This window comes from Nerophis lumbriciformis, linkage group LG18 (assembly GCF_033978685.3).
Source record: "Nerophis lumbriciformis linkage group LG18, RoL_Nlum_v2.1, whole genome shotgun sequence".
Taxonomy (NCBI): domain Eukaryota; kingdom Metazoa; phylum Chordata; class Actinopteri; order Syngnathiformes; family Syngnathidae; genus Nerophis; species Nerophis lumbriciformis.
Genome location: NC_084565.2, coordinates 27,028,542 through 27,052,317, shown reverse-complemented (window position 1 = coordinate 27,052,317; position 23,776 = coordinate 27,028,542). Strand labels below are relative to the sequence as shown.

Genomic DNA, 23,776 nt, shown 5'->3' with positions numbered 1-23,776 from the left:
CTTACAAGTAGTGCACCAACCCAAAACAACTCTCTCCCCCCTTTTGTTCTGGGCATTGAACATTCCTTCACTGTTCCGAGTGGCCATGAGAGTCTTGGCAGTGCCTGCCTCCAGTGCTCCAGTGGAGCGAGTTTTCAGCCATGGTGGCATCATACTACGCCCCCATCGTGCACAAATGACTGACAGACTCTTGGCTAATTTGGTCTTTTGCAAATGCAATGCAGCATAGGGCCCTGACATATAAAAAGTACAACTTTTTTGTTGTGTTCACGTATATGTCATGTTTTTTCAATGTTAACACTTTTGTACAAATAAGTACATTTGCACTTTATTTTTCAATGTGTTTGTTCTGTAAAGGAATGAGTTAATGTTTAAAATGACTGGTTAATAGTGCTATTATAAAGTGCAATGTCAGCACAATTTTCTTTCCTGCAATTTAAAATGCACTTGTTTTAATAAATAAATACAGCGTTTGAAAAGCATACACAATCTGTGTTAATATATTAGTCTGTGGTTAAAAGGACTTGAAAGGACTCGAAACTCATAATGCAGGACTTAGGACTTGACTTGAGACTTTCCAGTCTTGACTTTGGACTTGACTCGGGGCTTGCCTGTCTTGACTCGGGACTTGACTCGGACTTGAGGGCAAAGACTTGAGACTTACTTGTGACTTGCAAAACAATGACTTGGTCCCACCTCTGGTACTCACGGTACCGCGTCTGCGTATCCAACTCAAAGTCCTCCTGGTAAGAGTCTCTGTTGTCCCAGTTCTCCACAGGCCAATGGTAAAGCTTGACTGTCATCTTTCGGGAATGTAAACAATGAAACACCGGCTGTGTTATCCGGCACAACAGTCAAGGGGTGCATTCTACGGCGGGGGTGCGTTATCCGGCACAACACCTGCCGCAATACACCGCTTCCCACCTACAGCTTTCTTCTTTGCTGTCTCCATTGTTCATTGAACAAATTGCAAAAGATTCACCAACACAGATGTCCAGAATACTGTGGAATTTTGCGATGAAAACAGACGACTTAATAGCTGGCCACCATGCTGTCCCAAAATGTCCTCTACAATCCGTGACGTCACGCGCTGACGTCATCATACTGAGACGTTTTCAGCAGGATATTTCGCACAAAATTTAAAATTGCACTTTTGTTAGCTAACCCGGCCGTATTGGCATGTGTTGCAATGTTAAGATTTCATCATTGATATATAAACTCTCAGACTGCGTGGTCGGTAGTAGTGGGTTTCAGTAGGTCTTTAATACGCCCTATAATCCGGTGCGCCTAATATATGAAAAAAGATTTTAAAAAATAGACCATTCATCGGCAGTGCGCCTTATAATCCGGTGCGCCCTATGGTCCGGAAAATACAGTAGCGGGATAGTTAAAGTTAAGTTAAAGTACCCATGTGTGGGGGGAGATGTGGCCAGCGCGCTTGCAGGAGCAAAGATCACCGCCGCTGTCCATGGTGCTGAGGACGAGCACCATCGGGCAGAGGCGGGGCATGTGCTGACGGTGAGACACAGCTGGCAGGTGATTAGATTTCACAGGTGGTAAGTGTTAATCTAATCATCTGAGCAGCCGGGTGCAGGAGGGGGAGGAGGATTGGCGAGACTGCAAAGTCTGGAGCGAACGTATCTATTGAAGAGCTTGTGAAAACATTAAAACCTGTGTCAACTCTGCGCAACTGCGTATCAGTGAGACCGCATGTACGCGACTCTTACACCATGATTGTCACACACACACACTAGGTGTGGCGAAATTATTCTCTGCATTTAACCCATCACCCTTTATCATTCCTGGGAGGTGAGGGGAGCGGTGAGCAGCAACGGTGGCCACGCCCGGGAATAATTTTTGGTGATTTAACCCCCAATTCCAACCCTTGATGCTGAGTGCCAAGCAGGGAGGTAACGGGTCCCATTTTTAGTCTTTGGTATCACTCACGACCTACCGATCTCAGGGCAGACACTCTAACCACAAGGCCACTGAAAAGGTGGATAATTAAAGGGATGGATTTGAATGCTTTCATTAAGATGCAGTCATCAAAAGATGGCGAGCCATATATTCCCTATGCCCGTGCTCGATTGTGTTAGTTCAGTCCAGTATTTCATACTTTGCTTTGTCGTGTGTGTGTGTGTCTCCCAGTCTATTCCCATCATCTCGTCCATCGCGTGGTACATCTCCGTCGTGCCGGTGCTCATCATTCTCTCTGTGAAAGGCATAAAGGACCTCATTAACGACATGGTGAGACCGCCAGCTCTACTGGAGCCCCCTGGGCAGGTCCCTGAACACACCATTCAAAGCCCAAATATATGAGCACCGCCATGCATGGGTTTGCACACTCTTTTTTTCCCCTCTCCTCCCTCGTCCTCATTGACTCCTCGTCCTCTCCTCATTGACCAAACTAGTCATCCCAGTAGCATTACTTCCCTCCCCGCTCTCATTAAAGCTTTTGCTCTTAAATGCAAGGGTGATGTTTTGCATGCAGAATTCTCCGGTTAAGTGCATCACTGAGTTACGGCCATTAGGAGCCCCGGCTGAAACGCTTGCTTGACCCCTCTCTATTGACTAATCATTTAGCAAGGGTGTAAATCTCCGAGCTGGTGTCACCGCCGGGCCGCCGTAATGGCGTCTCTACTTTCCCCTGTCCAACCTCTTCTTTTCCCTCGGTGTCCATCACTACCTTTCCCTCTGGTTCCTATCACCCTCTCTCACCTCAACTCTCCTCGGGGTTTCCAGGCAAGGAGAGGCAGTGACTCTGCGATCAACTCCCGACCATGTGACGTGCTCGTCTCCCAGAGGTGAGGACAAAGACGCAGGGGTGATCCTCCCAGGACTCGGCACTTTGAAACAGCCTTCTAATGAAGCTCTAATGAAGTGTGAATGAGTGAAACCGGCGGCCAAGCATTTTTCACGGAAAACAAGAGACGAGATCGAGTGATCTCTCAGCGTGACATTTGATAATTTGGTTGATTCAGAGAGTGGTTCAGTGTCAATGCTGAACAAAAATGCACCTAAAAAAACAACACAACACAACACAATAAAACTACAACACCGGCATTCACGGATGGCACAAAACATGATGTAATTGCGTCCGTGCTGAGACAAGCGTTCCTACTAAAGCTACTTTGAATAAACAAAAACGTGTAAATGCCGAGACCACCATGTTATCGTGCCTTCCGGAAATACAATTAAAATACAAACCCCGTTTCCATATGAGTTGGGAAATTGTGTTAGATGTAAATATAAACGGAATACAACCCATATTCAGTTGAATATGCTACAAAGACAACATATTTGATGTTCAAACTGATAAAAAAAAATTTTAACTTTAGAATTTCATGCCAGCAACACGTGACAAAGAAGTTGGGAACGGTGGCAATAAATACTGATAAAGTTGAGGAATGCTCATCAAACACTTATTTGGAACATCCCACAGGTGAACAGGCAAATTGGGAACAGGTGGGTGCCATGATTGGGTATAAAAGTAGATTCCATGAAATGCTCAGTCATTCACAAACAAGGATGGGGCGAGGGTCACCACTTTGTCAACAAATGCGTGAGCAAATTGTTGAACAGTTTAAGAAAAACCTTTCTCAACCAGCTACTGCAAGGAATTTAGGGATTTCACCGTCTACGGTCCGTAATATCATCAAAGGGTTCAGAGAATCTGGAGAAATCACTGCACGTAAGCAGCTAAGCCCGTGACCTTCGATCCCTCAGGCTGTACTGCATCAACAAGCGACATCAGTGTGTAAAGGATATCACCACGTGGGCTCAGGAACACTTCAGAAAACCACTGTCAGTAACTACAGTTGGTCGCTACATCTGTAAGTGCAAGTTAAAACTCTCCTATGCAAGGTGAAAACCGTTTATCAACAACACCCAGAAACGCTGTCGGCTTCGCTGGGCCTGAGCTCATCTAAGATGGACTGATACAAAGTGGAAAAGTGTTCTGTGGTCTGAAGAGTCCACATTTCAAATTGTTTTTGGAAACTGTGGATGTCGTGTCCTCCGGACCAAAGAGGAAAAGAACCATCCGGATTGTTCTAGGCGCAAAGTTGAAAAGCCAGCATCTGTGATGGTATGGGGGTGTATTAGTGCCCAAGACATGAGTAACTTACACATTTGTGAAGGCACCATTAATGCTGAAAGGTACATACAGGTTTTGGAGCAACATATGTTGCCATCCAAGCAACGTTACCATGGACGCCCCTGCTTATTACAGCAAGACAATGCCAAGCCACGTGTTAAATCAACGTGGCTTCATAGTAAAAGAGTGCGGGTACTAGACTGGCCTGCCTGTAGTCCAGACCTGTCTCCCATTAAAAATGTGTGGTGCAATATGAAGCCTAAAATACCACAACGGAGACCCCCGGACTGTTGAACAACTTAAAGTTAAAGTTAAAGTTAAAGTACCAATGATTGTCACACACACACTAGGTGTGGCGAAATTATTCTCTGCATTTGACCCATCACCCTTGATCACCCCCTGGGAGGTGAGGGGAGCAGTGGGCAGCAGCGGTGGCCGCGCCCGGGAATCATTTTGGTGATTTAACCCCCAATTCCAACCCTTGATGCTGAGTGCCAAGCAGGGAGGTAATGGGTCCCATTTTTATAGTCTTTGGTATGACTCGGCCGGGGTTTGAACTCACAACCTACCGATCTCAGGACGGACACTCTAACCACTAGGCCACTGAGTAGTAAGCTGTACATCAAGCAAGAATGGGAAAGAATTCCACCTGAAAAGCTTCAAAAATTGGTCTCCTCAATTCCTAAATGTTTATTGAGTGTTGTTAAAAGGAAAAAAGTGAATGGCGAAAGATGGCCACTACAAAAAACAAACATAGACAAATATATAAATCACATATCACAGACCGCTATTGTGCATAAACTAAATGTAATTGTGCCAATGCTGAGAGACAAACATTCCTACTAATGTGTGAATGCACAGAGATAAGCATTCATTGTTATACATTTGTGCATAAATAATGGGGAAAAAATTAATTGCGGAGAGACAATAACAATAATTAAAACATTTTTAAAATATGGTAACACTTTAGTATGGGGAACACATATTCACCATTAATTAGTTGCTTATTAACAAGCAAATTAGTAACATATTGGATCTTAACTAGTCATTATTTAGTACTTATTAATGCCGTATTCTGCATGGCCTTATTATACAACCAGTAAGCCATTAACTAAGAGTCTTCCCTCAATAACCTCAGAATTATTGCTTATTAGTAACCCTAACCCTTATATGTTCCCCTAGTGTCCAAATCACTCTAAATTAAGTCTTTGTTACTTTAATAAGCAACTAATTAATGGTGAATATGTTCCCCATGCTAATGTTGTACCAAAATTACACATTTTGCTATTTGCCGTTAATTTAAAAAAGGTGTGAATGCTGAGAGACAAACATTCTACTAATGACAATTGACGAAAACAATAGCAACTTTTTCTGTAATAAAATTGTATCCATTTGAGGGATTTCAATGACATTTGTTATGTTTTATCCATGTTTTGTCCTCAATACACCAATCAATTTTGGGGTCATGTTTCAGCATTCACACTAAATAGTCTTATAATAAAATATCTATAAAAATTCATATAGTGAGTTTTTCTATCACATTTTTGCCCTTTTTTTTTAACCCATTTGTGCCTCACGTTTTCCATCTGTTTGCAGTTTCATTACAGCACAATGGAAGGATTTGTGTGTGGGAGACATTGTGCGCATCCACAAAGACCAAATCATTCCTGTGAGCTGCTCATTCCATAATAATACCGTATTTTTCGGCGTATAAGTCGCTCCGGCCGAAAATGCATAATAAAGAAGGAAAAAAACATATATAAGTCGCACTGGGGTATAAGTCGCATTTTTTGGGGAAATTTATTTGATAAAACCCAACACCAAGAATAGACATTTGAAAGGCAATTTAAAATAAATAAAGAAGAGTGAACAACAGGCTGAATAAGTGTACGTTATATGAGGCATAAATAACCAACTGAGAACGTGCCTGGTATGTTAACGTAACATATTATGGTAAGAGTCATTCAAATAACTATAACATATAGAACATGCTATACGTTTACCAAACAATCTGTCACTCCTAATCGCTAAATCCCATGAAATCTTATACGTCTAGTCCAGTGGTTCTTAACCTTGTTGGAGGTACCGAACCCCACCAGTTTCATATGCGCATAACCTGGGTTCGATCGAACCCTAGGGGTTCGGTGAGTCGGGCTCAGGGGTTCAGCGAAGCCTCCACCGCGGAGGTCAAGACACACCAGACTCATCGTGTAAATAAAAACTTCTCCCTATCGACATATTATGGATACCCTCAAACAATGTTCCCTTTAATTTTCCATATGCGTGAGCAAACGTAAAAACTCCTTGAGCATTCAGTGGAGCACATATGAGCGACGTCAGACGTGCACATACACTGTGGTCACACCTGCAGCACACCTGTCCCAAACATGACTAAATGACAAGTTAAAAGTTTTATTATTCTAATCAAATGACAGCAGTCATTTCCATGAGATTATTTTCTGATATAAGTGTTTTGGCCCACTTACAATGACAATAACAAAAAATATTGTTTTTCATGAGCTGTGCACTAGTATTGTATGTCTGGGTGGGGGTCCTACTTTGTAAATAATGTGTACCCCTTTCAGATATCGCATTTAGTTCCCACTAAAGCATTCACATGTTGCACAATGAGATGTAAACATGGGATCATGTGTACATTCCTGTAACTTTCTATTTGTAAAATATATCTTTATTAACATAATTTCATGATTAATATTTATAAATTAAGATTAAATTAAGAAAACAACATTTTATTTTTCACTAAAGAAGGGTTCGGTGAATGTGCATTTGAAACTGGTGGGGTTCGGTACCTCCAACAAGGTTAAGAACCACTGCTCTAATTAATAAAGACTTAATTTAGAGTTATTTGGTTAGGGTTAGGGTCAGGGTTAGAGGGTTAGGGTTATAATAAGGCCATGCCGAATAAGGCATTAATAAGTACTTATTAATGACTAGTTAAGAGCCCATATGTTACTAATTTGCATGTTAATAAGCAACTAATTAATGGTGAATATGTTCCTCATACTAAAGTGTTACCATGTTTTTTTACTGGTGCATAAAATGAACCGTGCATGAACATCACCTTGTTCAAACAACAAAACCAACACAGTGCATAAACTCACAACAAATTACACACCTGCAAACCAGTCAGCTGTTGCCGTATCCGTAATACGCCGATAGGGAGAAGTTTGTAATTACACGATGAGTCGGGTGTGTTTGGACCTCCGCCGAACCCCTGAGGCCGACTCACCGAACCCCTCGGGTTCGATCGAACCCAGGTTAAGAACCACTGGTCTAGTCTCTTACGTGAATGAGCTAAATAATATTATTTGATATTTTACGGTAATGTGTTAATAATTTCACCCATAAGTCGCTCCTGAGTATAAGTCGCACCCCTGGCCAAACTATGAAAAAAAACTACGACTTATAGTCCGAAAAATACGGTAATTATCTCTGAAAAGACAGGACGTATGCACTGTTTGTTTATTATGTTGGTTCTCAGGCAGACCTTCTGCTCCTGTGCAGTTCAGAGCATCAGAGTCTGTGTTATGTGGAGACAGCTGACATTGACGGGTAAGACTTGCATGCAAAATGTATTGAAAATAATAATAATAATAATAATAATTGTATATATTATTTCTACTCACACAGCGAGACAAACCTGAAGTACAGACAGGCTCTCGATGGAACACACCATGTCTTAACCTCTCACCCTGCAGACGGGACGCTGGCTAACTTCGACGGTAATAGACCACCCCCCCCCCCATTTTATGGTTTAAAAAAAAAAAAAAAGTCATATTTTGAATTCCTAGGTGTCGTTCTCTGTGAGGAGCCCAACGATCGCTTGTACACCTTCAGGGGACAGCTCCACTGGCGGAGGCAATGTCTCCCGCTGGACAGCGAGCATATCCTGCTGAGGGGGACAGTGCTGCGGAACACGCCGTACGCTTACGGCTTGGTCATATACACCGGTAAATGTACCCCCATTTCACCTCAATGGACACAACATTAGGTACACCTCCCGTAGATCCCAGACGAAGGGCAACGCATCCTTAGTTCACCTCCAATCGCCTCAAAGGCAAATTTGAGTCGAACACATTACCCTGTTAATTATGCGGCCGACTCTAAAATCCGGGTCATCTAAACGTCTCGTATATCGCACACTTCTCCAGTCTTTTAAAGTGATCATTGATCGGATAATACCACCCTGACCCTGTCACTTCTTCCAGAGATGGCTTTTACACCATGTATTGCACACGTTACCTCTCAGTACGAACCGGTTGTAAAAATATAATTCTCCCTGGGTTGATTGTTGTGTGTGAGTGGCAGGAAGAAAAGCTCACACTCACTTGGGGGTGAAGTAATTTCACCCACCTGTTGGGTTACATGTATGCCATACTTGCCAACCTTGAGACCTCCGATTTCGGGAGGTGGGGGGTGGGGCCGTGGTCGGGGGTGGGGCAGGGCGTGGTTGGGGGCATGGTTAAGAGGGGAGGAGTATATTGACAGCTAGAATTCACCAAGTCAAGTATTTCATATATATATATATATATATATATATATATATATATATATATATATATATATATATATATATATATATATATATATATATATATATATATATATATATATCCTGAAAATATGCAAACAAAACTGTGTTTAGATAATTGATACTTCAAACTTGCATAAATAAATCTTAAGGAATATAACATAACCTGGCTTCTGAGAGCTTCAAAATGTAATGAATAAAATGCCAAAGTTGTTGATAAACAAGCAATTGTTTTAATAATTAAATATGGTAATTTTAAATAAATTATTATGATGATTTAAAATGTATTATTTCAAATATGTTTATTTTAATGTATAATTCTAATGCCTGGATGTAATATGGAGTCATAAAAAAATAAAATAAAAATACAATTAATTTTGATGTTTTTAGCAAAATATAGTAAAAATTTATTCATTTATTTATTTTTTTAAATTAATAAATATATTTATTTTTAGGTAAGATAAACATAATAATACAATTTATCTCTCGTCTGGATGATTTATTTCTTGTCACCCTGTTGTCCTCCCGTTGTGAAAAAAGGCTGTCCTCACTCAGGTGCATGGAGCTGGAGGGGGCGTGGCCTCCAGCTCCGGCTGAAAATCGAGAGATTTTCGGGAGAATATTTGTCCCGGGAGGTTTTCGGGAGAGGCGCTGAATTTCGGGAGTCTCCCGGAAAATTCGGGAGGGTTGGCAAGTATGATGTATGCATGTCTAGACACAGTAGGAATGGAATTCATATGGCCCCATTGGTCACGGTTTATCTGACACATGAAACGTGACGTAATGGGGGGCGGTGTACTATCCACTTTAGCCGCCAGATGGCAGTAGAGTGTTGGATATCTTAAATGGGTTTTGTTGGCATTCCCAACTTTGACTACATAGTCAGTTGCTATGTAGAGTGGCGCTTTCCATCATTTTCAATAGACTGCATCGCAAAATAATTAACCCCTCCCACCCCCTTTCGCTCACGCAAGATCCACCCAGGAATAGGGTCAAATGAATCCCTTACATAAATATAAGTACAAAACCCAAAACCAGTGAAGTTGGCATGTTGTGTAAATCCTAAATAAAAACAGAATACAATGATTTGCAAATCCTTTTCAACTTATGTTCAATTGAAAAGACTGCAAAGACAAGATATTTAATGTTTGAACTGGTAAACGTTGTTATTTATAGCAAATATTAGCTCATTTGGAATTTGATGCCTGCAACATGTTTCCAAAAAGCTGGCACAAGTGGCAAAAAAAGACTGAGAAAGTTGAGGAATGCTCATCGAACACTTATTTGGAACCTCCCACAGGTGAACAGGCTGATTGGGAACAGGTGGGTGCCAGGATTGTGAATAAAAGCAGCTTCCGTGAAATGCTCAGTCATTCACAAACAAGGATGGGGCGAGGGTCACCACCTTGTGAACAAATGCTGAGCAAATTGTCCAACAGTTCAAGAACAACATTTCTCAACAAGTTATTGCAAGGAATTTAGAGATTTCACCATCTACGGTCTGTAATATCATCAAAAGGTTCAGAAAATCTGGTGAAATCACTGCACGTAAGCGGCAATGCCCGTGACCTTCAATCCCTCAGGAAGTACTGCATCAACAAGCCACATCAGTGTGTAAAGGATATCACCACATGGGCTCAGGAACACTTCAGAAAACCACTGTCAGTAACTACAGTTTGTGCCTACATCTGTAAGTGCAAGTTAAATCTCTACTATGCAAAGCAAAAGCCATTTATCAACAACACCCAGAAACGCCGCCGGATTCGCTGGGATCGAACTCATCTATGATGGACTGATGCAAAATGGAAAAGTGTTCTGCGGTCTGACAAGTCCACATTTCAAACTGTTTTTGGAAACTGTGGACGTTGTGGCCTCCGGACCAAAGAAGAAAAGAACCATTCGGACTGTTATAAGCGCAAAGTTCAAAAGCCAGCATCTGTGATGGTATGGGGGTGTGTTAGTGCCCAAGGCATGGGTAACTTACACATCTGTGAAGGCACCATTAATGCTGAAAGGTACATACAGCTTTTGGAGCAACATATGTTGCCATCCAAGCAACGTTATCATGGACGTCCCTGCTTATTTCAGCAAGACAATGCCAAGCCACGTGTTACAACAACGTGACTTCATAGTAAAAGGGTTCGGGTACTAGACTGGCCTGCCTGTAGTCGAGACCTGTCTCCCATTGAAAATGTGTGGCACAATATGAAGCCTAAAATACCACAACGGAGACCCCGGACCGTTGAACAACTTAAGCTGTACATCAAGCAAGAATGGGAAAGAATTCCACCTGAAAAGCTTCAAAAATCGTTCTCCTCATTTCCCAAATGTTTACTGAGTGTTGTTAAAAGGAAAGGCAATGTAACACAGTGGTAAAAATGCCCCTGTGCCAACTTGTTTGAAATGATTATTTTCAACAAAAAATTAAGTTTCTCAGTTCGAACATTAAATATCTTGTCTTTGCAGTCCATTCAATTGAATATAAGTTGAAAAGGATTTGCAAATCATTGTATTCTGTTTTTATTTACGAATTACACAACGTGCCAACTTCTCTTGTATTTCATTGGCTAGCGCTACATCAATATGTTTAATCCGTCCTCTCAGGTACAGACACAAAGATTCTGAGGAACTGCGGAAAATTGCGGAAGAAGGGAACTCGAGTGGAAAAAGTTCTCAACGGAGCGGTGATCGGGGTGAGTATCTTTTACCTGAAGGTAAACAACATTATGAATTGTCTATTGAGATATGTACTGGGGCTGTCAAACGAGTGAAATATTTAATCACGATTAATCGCTTTTTGTACATTTAACTCAAAATGAATCGTGAACAATCACAGAAAAATATAAATGTTTTGTCTTTAATGAGTGTACCTTGGATCATTTTGAAGTTTTGATATGATCAACATTGGACTCTTCTCTATGCAAATGTATTAAACACAATACTGTTTTAAACAGCGCAACACAAAATGGACACAAACACTCTTTATGTCCCACACTATGGCCAGAGTGGGACTCAATTTCAGCCCTGGAGTTTAATCCCCCACTTTGGATCATTAACTGACCTCTTATAGTAGGTCTGTAAAATAATATAATAACAACCTACAAAACCCAAAACCAGTGAAGTTGGCACGTTGTGTAATTCGTAAATAAAAACAGAATACAATGATTTGCAAATCCTTTTCAACCTATATTCAATTGAATAGACTGCAAAGACAAGATATTTAATGTTCAAACTGAGAAACAGATTTGTTTTGCAAATAATCATTAGCTTTGCATTTAATGGCAGCAACACATTGCAAAAAAGTTGGGACACGGGCATTTTTACCACTCTGTTACATGGCCTTTCCTTTTAACAACACTCAGTAAACATTTGGGAACTGAAGAGACCAATTTTTGTGTAAGATGGATGGTTCTTTTCCTCTTTGTTCCGGAGGACACGACGTCCACAGTTTCCAAAAGCAATTTGAAATGCGGAATCCTCAGACCAAAAAACACTTTTACACTTTGCATCAGTCCATCTTAGATGAGCTCGGGCCCAGTGAAGACGGCTGTGTATCTGGGTGTTGTTGATAAATGGCTTTCGCTTTGCATAGTAGAGCTTTACCTGGCACTTACAGATGTAGCGACCAATTTAGTTACTGACAGTGGTTTTTTGAAGTGTTCCTGAGCCCATGTGGTGATATCCTTTACCCACTTTTGTCGGTTTTTAATGCAGTACCGCCTAAGGGATTGAAGGTTGGTAATATCATCGCTTACGTGCAGTGATTTCTCCAAATTCTCTGAACCTTTTGATGATATTATGGACCGTAGATGGTGAAATCCCTAAATTCCTTGCAATAGATCGTTGAGAAATTTTGTTTTTAAACTGTTCGACAATTTGCTCACGCATTTGTTCACATAGTGGTGACCCTCGCCCCATCCTTGTTTGTTAATGACTGAGCATTTCATGGAAGCTGCTTTTATACCCAATCATGGCACCCACCTGTTCCCAATTAGCCTGTTCACCTATGGGATGTTCCAAATAAGTGTTTGATGAGCATTCCTCAACTTCCTCAGTCTTGTTTGCCACTTGTGCCAGCATTTTTGAAACATGTTGCAGGCATCAAATTCGCAATTTGCAAAAAATAACAACGTTTTCTGGTTTGAACGTTAAGCATCTTGTCTTTGCAGTCTATTCAATTGAATATAGGTTGAAAAGGATTTGCAAATCATTGTATTCTGTTTTTATTTACGATTTACATAACGTGCCAACTTCACTGCTTTTGGATTTTGTACAATATGGGGTGTTAAATCTGTTTTCAAACGTCTTGTAATTCTGTGTATTTATCCAAACAAAAACATTTCCAATTTAGAGAAAATTAGGTTTTCATCAGAGTTTAAGTGCAAATTTTCAACATATCCAAAACAAAACTTTCCCTCGGTTTAACTGCACTTGTATCCTAAATAATATAATAATCATGTGCTTTAGCACATTTGGTTGGTAAAGAATATTTTGCCAAAAAATTCTGATTGTTTTAATGACGAAATATGGAGGGAGGTTTATATCACAGTATTGTCATCCTATTGTGCTTTATATACGGTATCTACTTGTGTGCCCCTATAGGCTGTACACAATTCAGAATAAAATTACGAAAGTACTTAAAAATTTTGCATTAACTTGTTATTATTGCGTTAACTTGAACTGGCCTATTGTGTACCAAAACAATGCTGCTTGTGCAGGTAATACTACAAGGAAAACATGACAATCCTTAAGATTTTGCAGTAGTCCTCACATTAGCAGCAGAATTAACGCTCCTGTTAAATTGACAATCTTTGGCTACTACTTCGCTGTTTGTTTAATTTAATTGGCATAATGATGAAATATAACATCCAAGAGTATTTTTGTACAAGTACTTAGGTATGCGTATTGCTAGAGTTTGCACCAACTTTTTAACATGTAGCATGCCTTTTAAAAAGAAAAAACTAACTTTTGGATAAGAAATATTGTATATATGTCATGACTTGAACTATGGCGTGGTTTATTCTCCCGTGGTGCAAAGGATTTGGACCATACGTGGCATGAAGGGGAGTACATGATTTAATTTAATATGATCAAAAAAAGAACAAACGAAAGGCGCGCACAATGGCGGAGGTAAAAAACTTGGCTAGTGAAAACAAAACTTGCACAAAGACAGAAACTGTGAACAATGAAACAAAAACTTACTTGGCATGGGACTGTGAACATGGCATTATGCAGAGTGACGATAAAGAGTGTGTCAGGGGTATGATGTCGCCAGACAGACAGCCTGGCAACTGGAAGCTTAAATAATAGTGACATGATTAAAGACAGGTGCGTGAGTCGTGAGGGCAGGTGAAAACTAATGGGTTGCTATGGTGACAAACAAGAGTGCACAATGAGTCCAAACGTGGAACAGGTGAAACTAATGGGTAACCATGGAAACAAGACAAGGGAGTGAAAAGCAGGAACTAAAAAGAGTCCAAAACCAAGCAGAACATAACTTAAGCAAAACATGATCACACAGACATGACAATATAAAACAATACAATAGAATGTACTAGTAACAACTACAGGATTTTTATGAAGTAATGTGTTAATAATGTATCATTTATCTTGGAGATTGGACTTCTGCAGTATCTCCTTCCAGATGCTCCTCTGTCAAACACACCATCAGGAGCTTTTCCATATTTTCATGGATAAATGTCTGTCGTTTGTACATATTTATTTTAACCTTCTTGCTTGATGTGAGACTCATTCTGTTTCAGTATGGTGCAGACGAGCAGTGATACGCTCAAATTGCTACATGCTCGGTCATGTTTTTTTATCATTTAATTCTTTGATTCTATGAATATAATCCTCTTTTTATCCTCAACACTGTCCTTCACACTCACTTTCTTGGGGTTCAATGTGACATTTGCTATGTCAACTAATGGCGAGGATGCTTGTAGATCAAATTTTTGCTTCCAGCTTACAGGTAAAAGCCAGTAAATTAGAATATTTTGAAAAACTTGATTTATTTCAGTAATTGCATTCAAAAGGTGTAACTTGTACATTATATTTATTCATTGCACACAGACTGATGCATTCAAATGTTTATTTCATTTAATTTTGATGATTTGAAGTGGCAACAAATGAAAATCCAAAATTCCGTGTGTCACAAAATTAGAATATTACTTAAGGCTAATACAAAAAAGGGATTTTTAGAAATGTTGGCCAACTGAAAAGTATGAAAATGAAAAATATGAGCATGTACAATACTCAATACTTGGTTGGAGCTCCTTTTGCCTCAATTACTGCGTTAATGCGGCGTGGCATGGAGTCGATGAGTTTCTGGCACTGCTCAGGTGTTATGAGAGCCCAGGTTGCTCTGATAGTGGCCTTCAACTCTTCTGCGTTTTTGGGTCTGGCATTCTGCATCTTCCTTTTCACAATACCCCACAGATTTTCTATGGGGCTAAGGTCAGGGGAGTTGGCGGGCCAATTTAGAACAGAAATACCATGGTCCGTAAACCAGGCACGGGTAGATTTTGCGCTGTGTGCAGGCGCCAAGTCCTGTTGGAACTTGAAATCTCCATCTCCATAGAGCAGGTCAGCAGCAGGAAGCATGAAGTGCTCTAAAACTTGCTGGTAGACGGCTGCGTTGACCCTGGATCTCAGGAAACAGAGTGGACCGACACCAGCAGATGACATGGCACCCCAAACCATCACTGATGGTGGAAACTTTACACTAGACTTCAGGCAACGTGGATTCTGTGCCTCTCCTGTCTTCCTCCAGACTCTGGGACCTCGATTTCCAAAGGAAATGCAAAATTTGCATGGTTGGGTGATGGTTTGGGGTGCCATGCCATCTGCTGGTGTCGGTCCACTCTGTTTCCTGAGATCCAGGGTCAACGCAGCCGTCTACCAGCAAGTTTTAGAGCACTTCATGCTTCCTGCTGCTGACCTGCTCTATGGAGATGGAGATTTCAAGTTCCAACAGGACTTGGCGCCTGCACACAGCGCAAAATCTGCCCGTGCCTGGTTTACGGACCATGGTATTTCTGTTCTAAATTGGCCCGCCAATTCCCCTGACCTTAGCCCCATAGAAAATCTGTGGGGTATTGTGAAAAGGAAGATGCAGAATGCCAGACCCAAAAACGCAGAAGAGTTGAAGGCCACTATCAGAGCAACCTGGGCTCTCATAACACCTGAGCAGTGCCAGAAACTCATCGACTCCATTCCACGCCGCATTAACGCAGTAATTGAGGCAAAAGGAGCTCCAACCAAGTATTGAGTATTGTACATGCTCATATTTTTCATTTTCATACTTTTCAGTTGGCCAACATTTCTAAAAATCCCTTTTTTGTATTAGCCTTAAGTAATATTCTAATTTTGTGACACACAGAATTTTGGATTTTCATTTGTTGCCACTTCAAATCATCAAAATTAAATGAAATAAACATTTGAATGCATCAGTCTGTGTATAATGAATAAATATAATGTACAAGTTACACCTTTTGAATGCAATTACTGAAATAAATCAAGTTTTTCAAAATATTCTAATTTACTGGCTTTTACCTGTATAGTAGCAGTAGAGTGGAAAAACAAGTTGACTTCATATCCTTAATTTTGTTTCATTTTATCCATTAAACCATATCCAATTACTATTTACAATCCGCAAAATTTGTGAAAAAATGCCAAAAATTCATTTGGCCATTTTGAATATTCCGCTCCGAATACCTTTGGCTATTTTTGGAGAGTGACATCACTGTAGTAACGCTTCTGCACTCTGACCATATTATCAGCTCAGTCATACTGGAAATACGCAAAAATTGGAAAGAGATGTGTTGCTTATCATTCCCCATCCTTATGTAAGTCAAGAACACAAATGTTTGGCTTTTTTATGCATTCGAAATAAATAAATAGCTAACAAATGAGTCAACAGATGGAGGGTCCTCGGTTGCACTCATTATACTCTCTCTAAAAACACCCAGAAACTGCCAACAATACTCCATTTACATGCCGTGACCTGTAAACCAAATATGAGTGATATTGTTATTATAAGTCACGTCCATATCCTCTCTCCCCTCCTGCTCCCGGCCGCTTACTGTTAACGACAACAGATGATTAGATTAACACGTACCACCTGTGAAATCGCCGTCAGCACTGCCACGCCCCCGTCTGATGGTGCTCTGTCCTCAGCACCATGGACAGAGGCGGTGACTTTTGCTCCTGCAGGCAGCGCTGGCGACATCTCCCTCCACACTATTATACTATATATAGTCTATTTAAAGTGTAAGAATTAGCCGAGTGACAAAACACTCTCACGTTGAGGTACCACTGTGTCTAATAGAATAGGTGAAACAAACCTTTCATGTTTTTAATTTTTAATTTTAATCATTACGTTTATGACATCTAATGAAGTAGCTACTATGTTTGGGATTCTCAGATAGTCGTGGCCATTCTGCTGACTGCGCTTCTTCTGGCCGTGGGGAACGGACTATTCGCCAGCCGGGTCATGACCCACACGGAGGTTCTGTCTTCTCTGGTCATCAACAACGACCCGGCCTACACAGGCTTCCTCACCTTCTGGAGCTACATCATCCTGCTCAGCCCCGCCATGCCTCTTGCACTCTTCTTCACGTCAGTAGTGACTGGTGGCGCCGCTTTGGTTTTATGTCGTTAGTGATCGTGTGTGTGTGTGTGTGTGTGTGTGTGTGTGTGTGTGTGTGTGCAGGTTTGAGATGATCCACACAATGCACAGCAAGTTCATTGGGTGGGATCTGGAGATGTACTGGCAGAAGACTGACAGCCCAGCACAGGCACGCCACACCTCCTTATGTGAGGAGCTGGGCCAGGTGGAATACCTGCTCAGTGACAAGACTGGGACCCTGACCCAAAATCGTCTGCTTTTCAGACAGTGCTGCATAGCTGGCAAGATTTATGGTAATTTCCATTTCCCCTCCCTCATTTCATTTATAATATATCAAGAGTTAATCTGCAAAAATCAGCTGTGCTATAATTGTTTTCATCCCTTTCTGATTGGGATACAAACCCCGTTTCCATATGAGTTGGGAAATAGTGTTAGATGTAAATATAAACGGAATACAATGATTTGCAAATCATTGTATACCGTGATGAGAGAAACAGCTGTTTCACATTTTTAAGAGACTTTCAGGAAATGTCAGTAATGGAATAAGGAACAAGTGATTACATTTTAGGGGTGATTCAGAATCACGAACTGCACTCTCCGAGTGCTTTTATAGTTATTTAATGTATGAATTTATGCATGTTATATTATTATTCATTTTTTTTCGTCTATTATTGAAAATGCATGGTTTGATTAATCATTTTTTTATCCTATATTTTGTCGCATTTTTTTTCAGATTTGGGGTATTTATTATTATTATGATCATGAGTCCAAATGGTTTTATGTAGTAAATTTTTTTTATTTTTGCTATCTTGCTTGCTTTTAATCAAAATTTTCTATCAAATGTATTCAGCATATCAACGACAGTATTATTTGTTATTTGTGACAAGAACATATGGTTCTATTTAAAAAAAAAAAAAAGTATTACTTTTATCACAATTTTACCCTGCTGTTGATCAGAACATGTGATACTATATGTTTTTCATGTTATTTATTTATGTTTACCTAAATAGTTTTTATTTAGAATAGAATATAATATATCTTTATTGTCATTGTACATTATACAACGAAATTGTATGCAAAACAAATTTAGTGCAAATTCATTATAACACATAAAAACATAAGAACATAGATAAATGGATAAAAATACAGAAAATACATAAAAATACCAAGCACACAGCTCACATGCACAGTGATTATTATCTTGTGTTCAGCGACACTATTGCTCTCGTAAATATAAACGGAATACAATGATTTGCAAATCATTGTATTCCGTTTATATTTACATCTAACACAATTTCCCAACTCATATGGAAATGGGGTTTGTACATCGAATGTGCAATAAATAAATACGTTTTAGTGCAATATAGAGTACAGGCCAAAAGTTTGGACACACCTTCTCCTCATTGTGAAGTGAATTATATTTATATAGCGCTTTTCTCTAGTGACTCAAAGCGCTTTACGTAGTGAAACCCAATATCTAGGTTACATTTAAACCAGTGTGGGTGGCACTGGGAGCAGGTCTTGCCCAAGGACACAACGGCAGGGACAAGGGTGGCGGAAGCGGGGATCGAACCTGGAACCCTCAAGTTTGTGGCACGGCCACTCTACCAACCGAGCAAAACCCCCTCCTTCAATGCGTTTTCTTTATTTTCATTGTAGATTGTCACTGAAGGCATCAAAACTATGAATGAACACATGTGGAGTTATGTACAAAAAAAGGTGAAATAACTGAAAACATGTTTTATATTCTAGTTTCTTCAAAATAGCCACCCTTTGCTCTGATTACTGCTTTGCACACTCTTGGCATTCTCTCGATGAGCTTCAAAGCACACCTGTGAAGGGAAAACCATTTCAGGTGACTACTTCTTGAAGCTCATCGAGAGAATGCCAAGAGTGGGCGAAAAAGTAATCAGAGCAAAGGGAGGCTATTTTGAAGAAACTAGAATATAAAATATGTTTTTACGTATGGCAGGGGAAGGAGACGACACAACGACAGGGGTGAAGCTCAACAGGTTTATTTGAGCTTGATTATGCGGTGGAGTGTGTATGCTACTATGTGTGCGTGAAGTACGACTATGTGAATGATTAAACAATTTTACCAGGAGTTTGTTGTATATGCGTGTTGAATGAGAAGTCCAGAAGTCCAGTGGGGCGAGGCTGGAGGGAAGTCTGTGAAGCATGCGAGAGGTCCGGGGGCTAGAGAGGATACGGAAGAAATACTGCGGGAACAAAAGGGGCAAGTGAGGACAAGGGTAGAAGGAACACGGAGAGCAAGTACACAGGGAGAGGAGCCAGAGACGCGATAGCTTACTGTGAGACAGAGAACTGCATTCGAGCACTGGATCTCAGGACACACTCGCTCTTATCAAATCAAATAAACTTTATTTATAAAGCACATTTAAAATGTACCACAGGGGTAGCCAAAGTGTTGTACAATAGGCAGGTTAAAAGATAACACAAGAGAAACGAGCAAGCACAACGCAACACAAACAGCACGGTAAAAAAAAAAGATGAAATTATGGTGTGGAGTCTCATCAGGAACAGGTGCGTTGATTACTGATTGTCTGCAGCCGTGCAGGGCTGGAGCGGAGCGTGTAGGGGCGTGTCCAGGGGTGCTCTCAGCGGCGCTTGCAGAGGAATGAATGGTGGTATGATCACGCATGTTTTCAGTTATTTCACCTTTTTTTCGTTCATTCATAGTTTTGATGCCTTCAGTGACAATCTACAATGTAAATAGTCATGAAAATAAAGAAAACCCATTGAATGAGAAGGTGTGTCCAAATTTGGCCTGTACTGTATATTAATTTATATCAGTTATATTTTCATATGTGTATTATTTGCGCAGCCTTAGGGGAAAATAGCTGTATACATTGTGACTACAACAAATGTTTTATCCTTTATCGATTCAATTCAACTACTTTATTTATCAGTAAAGAATTGGAGGTGTGAAGCAGTTTACCAAAGCACAACAACAAACATCCACTATACACACAACTTAGGCAACACGGCACAGATCTCATAAAAATAATAAATATGCAATACATCTGTTGGATAGCTAAAATGTCAAGAATGTGAGCTCTTTAATCCTTAATCAATGATAAAGACATACAGTGAGTCTACAGAGATAAAATACCTGGAGTTAATCAATAACGCAATACACAAACCCCATTTCCATATGAGTTGGGAAATTGTGTTAGATGTAAATATAAACGGAATACAATGATTTGCAAATCCTTTTCAAGCCATATTCAATTGAATGCACTACAAAGACAATATATTTGATGTTCAAACTCATAAACTTTATTTTTTTTTGCAAATAATAATTAACTTAGAATTTCATGGCTGCAACACGTGCCAAAGTAGTTGGGAAAGGGCAGGTTCACCACTGTGTTACATCACCTTTTCTTTTAACAACACTCAATAAACTATTGAGAACTGAAGAAACTAATTGTTGAAGCTTTGGAAGTGGAATTTTTTCCCATTCTTGTTTTATGTAGAGCTTCAGTCGTTCAACAGTCCGGGGTCTCCGCTGTCGTATTTTACACTTCATAATGCACCACACATTTTCGATGGGAGACAGGTTCTGACTGCAGGCGGACCAGGAAAGTACCCGCACTCTTTTTTTTACGAAGCCACGCTGTTGTAACACATGCTGAATGTGGCTTGGCATTGTCTTGCTGAAATAAGCAGGGGCGTCCATGAAAAATACGGCGCTTAAATGGCAGCATATGTTGTTCCAAAACCTGTATGTACCTTTCAGCATTAATGGTGCCTTCACAGATGTGTAAGTTACCCATGCCTTGGGCACTAATGCACCCCCATACCATCACAAATGCTGGCTTTTCAACTTTGCGTCGATAACAGTCTGGATGGTTCACTTCCCCTTTGGTCCAGATGACACGATGTCAAATATTTCCAAAAACAATTTGAAATGTGGACTCGTCAGACCACAGAACACTTTTCCACTTTGCATGAGTCCATCTTAGATGATCTCGGGCCCAGAGAAGCCGGCGGCGTTTCTGGATGTTGTTGATAAATGGCTTTCGCTTTGCATAATAGAGCTTTAACTTGCACTTACAGATGTAGCGACCAACTGTATTTAGTGACAGTGGTTTTCTGAAGTGTTCCTGAGCCCATGTGGTGATATCCTTTAGAGATTGATGGCGGTTTTTGATACAGTGCCGTCTGAGGGATCGAAGGTCACGGTCATTCAATGTTGGTTTCCGGCCATGCCGCTTACGTGGAGTGATTTCTCCAGATTCTCTGAACCTTTTGATGATATTATGGACCGAAGATGTTGAAATCCCTAAATTTCTTTCTATTGCACTTTGAGAAACGTTGTTCTTAAACTGTTTGACTATTTGCTCACGCAGTTGTGGACAAAGGGGTGTAACTCGCCCCATCGTTTCTTGTGAAAGACTGAGCATTTTTTGGGAAGCTTTTTTTATACGCAATCATGGCACCCACCTGTTCCCAATTAGCCTGCACACCTGTGGGATGTTCCAAATAAGTGTTTGATGAGCATTCCTCAACTTTATCAGTATTTATTGCCACCTTTCCCATCTTCTTTGTCACGTGTTGCTGGCATCATCTTCTAAAGTTAATGATTATTTGCAACAAAAAAAAAAGTTTATCAGTTTGAACATCAAATATGTTGTCTTTGTAGCATATTCAACTGAATATGGGTTGAAAAGGATTTGCAAATCATTGTATTCCGTTTATATTTACATCTAACACAATTTCCCAACTCATATGGAAATGGGGTTTGTATGTATACCATGAATAAAAAGAAAATAGCAAAAATAGAATAAAAATCACAGTGATATTATCATTATTTGTCTGATTGTTATGAGATCATTTGCTTTCTAACCTCATCCAGGGGATTTATGTTATCATTCCGTTTGTTTGTACTTTAGTTAGATAGTTAATCATATTTAATCAAGCTGTATTGCAGACTCCAACGTCCAAGTAGACATACAATCACATACAGTACATAAAACAAACAAAATACAGTATAAAAGGCATTATCACATACTATTAAAAACAGTGTTTGTGCATATTAAAAAAAAGGCATCTAATAAATAAAAGCAGCAATAAAAAAATATATAAATACTTTGAAAATGCGTCTACAAATTCAATAAAAGTCAGAGATACTAGTGTTTCCATAGCTGGTTAGCTAAATATCTTAATAAGTTATGGGCAGCTTTTCATGCGACTTTCAGGAAACGTCTAAAATGGGAGCAACTGACCCTAATCCGGATTATGTTTACTACATTACCTAGCGTTTACGTATCGAGCTTCAACTTCGGTGTGTGTATGCTTGAGGACCCGCCTCCACCCACAGACACGAAGACAGTGGATGACAGACAAGTGGGTTCACTCTGTTTCTTTCATTCCACTATAGATATCTCAAAAAGATATTGGCACATTTTTAAGAGACTTTCTGGAAATGTCAGTAATGGAATAAGGAACAAGTGATTACATTTTAGGGGTGATTCGGATCACCTTGTGGATTCAGGACTTTTTCACGAACTGCACTCCCCGAGTCCTTTTATAGTTATATAATGTATGAATTTATGCATGTTATATTATTATTCATTTTTTTCCTCTATTATTGAAAATGCATGGTTCAATTAATAATTGTTTATCCTATTTTTTTTCCCGCATTTTTGTTCAGATTTGGGGTATTTATTATTATTATGATTATGAGACCAAATGGTTTTATGTAGTCATTTTTTTTTTTTTTGCTTGCTTGCTTGCTTGCTTTTAATCACAATTTTCTATCAAATGTATTCAGCATAGTTATTGTCATAACTGTTATGAATCATACTATCAACGACAGTATTATTTGTTAAATGTGACAAGAAAATATGGTTGTATTTAAAAAAAAAAAAAAAAAGTTTATTACTTTTATCACAATTTTACCCTGCTGTTGATCAGAACATGTAATACTATATGTTTTTCATGTTATTTATTTATGTTTACCGAAATATTTTTTATTTAGAATAGAATAGAATATATCTTTATTGTCATTGTACATTGTACAATGAAATTGTATGCAAAACTAATTTAGTGCAAATTCATAATAACACATAAAAACATAAGAACATAGATAAATAGATACAAATACATAAAATACATAAAAATACCAAGCACACAGTCATTATTGTCTTGTGTTCAGCGACACTATTGCTCTCGGGTAAAAAGTGTTCTTAAATTGGATTGTCCGGCATTTTATTGTCCTGTATCTCCTGCCCAAGGGCAGCAGTTCAAAAAAGTTTATGTCCAGGGTGAGATGGGTCCCTCATGATGTTTTGGGCCTTTTTGAGGAACCTGGCACTGTACAGTTCATCTAGGGAGGGGAGAGAGCAGCCATCCTTAGTATTTCATTCCATTTCATAATTTAAAACAAAAACAAAAACAAAGCAAAAATACTCCCATCTGCACAATTCAAACTAAAAAGCATCTCCAACACAATGTAGTAATCTGAAAAAACAAT

General features: G+C 39.7%; 1 protein-coding gene across 1 annotated transcript in view; it reads left to right on the top strand.

Moving 5' to 3' along the window:
- atp8b3 (ATPase phospholipid transporting 8B3) overlaps positions 1 to 23,776 on the top strand; it is a 58,579-nt gene that overhangs the window by 15,046 nt on the left and 19,757 nt on the right. Inside the window, exons 5-13 of the mRNA XM_072915051.1 lie at positions 2,149 to 2,247; positions 2,743 to 2,804; positions 5,693 to 5,765; positions 7,599 to 7,669; positions 7,748 to 7,839; positions 7,909 to 8,067; positions 11,253 to 11,341; positions 17,074 to 17,267; positions 17,362 to 17,570. Coding sequence (XP_072771152.1) covers positions 2,149 to 2,247; positions 2,743 to 2,804; positions 5,693 to 5,765; positions 7,599 to 7,669; positions 7,748 to 7,839; positions 7,909 to 8,067; positions 11,253 to 11,341; positions 17,074 to 17,267; positions 17,362 to 17,570 — 1,048 coding nt within the window. The remainder of the gene's footprint in view (positions 1 to 2,148; positions 2,248 to 2,742; positions 2,805 to 5,692; positions 5,766 to 7,598; positions 7,670 to 7,747; positions 7,840 to 7,908; positions 8,068 to 11,252; positions 11,342 to 17,073; positions 17,268 to 17,361; positions 17,571 to 23,776) is intronic.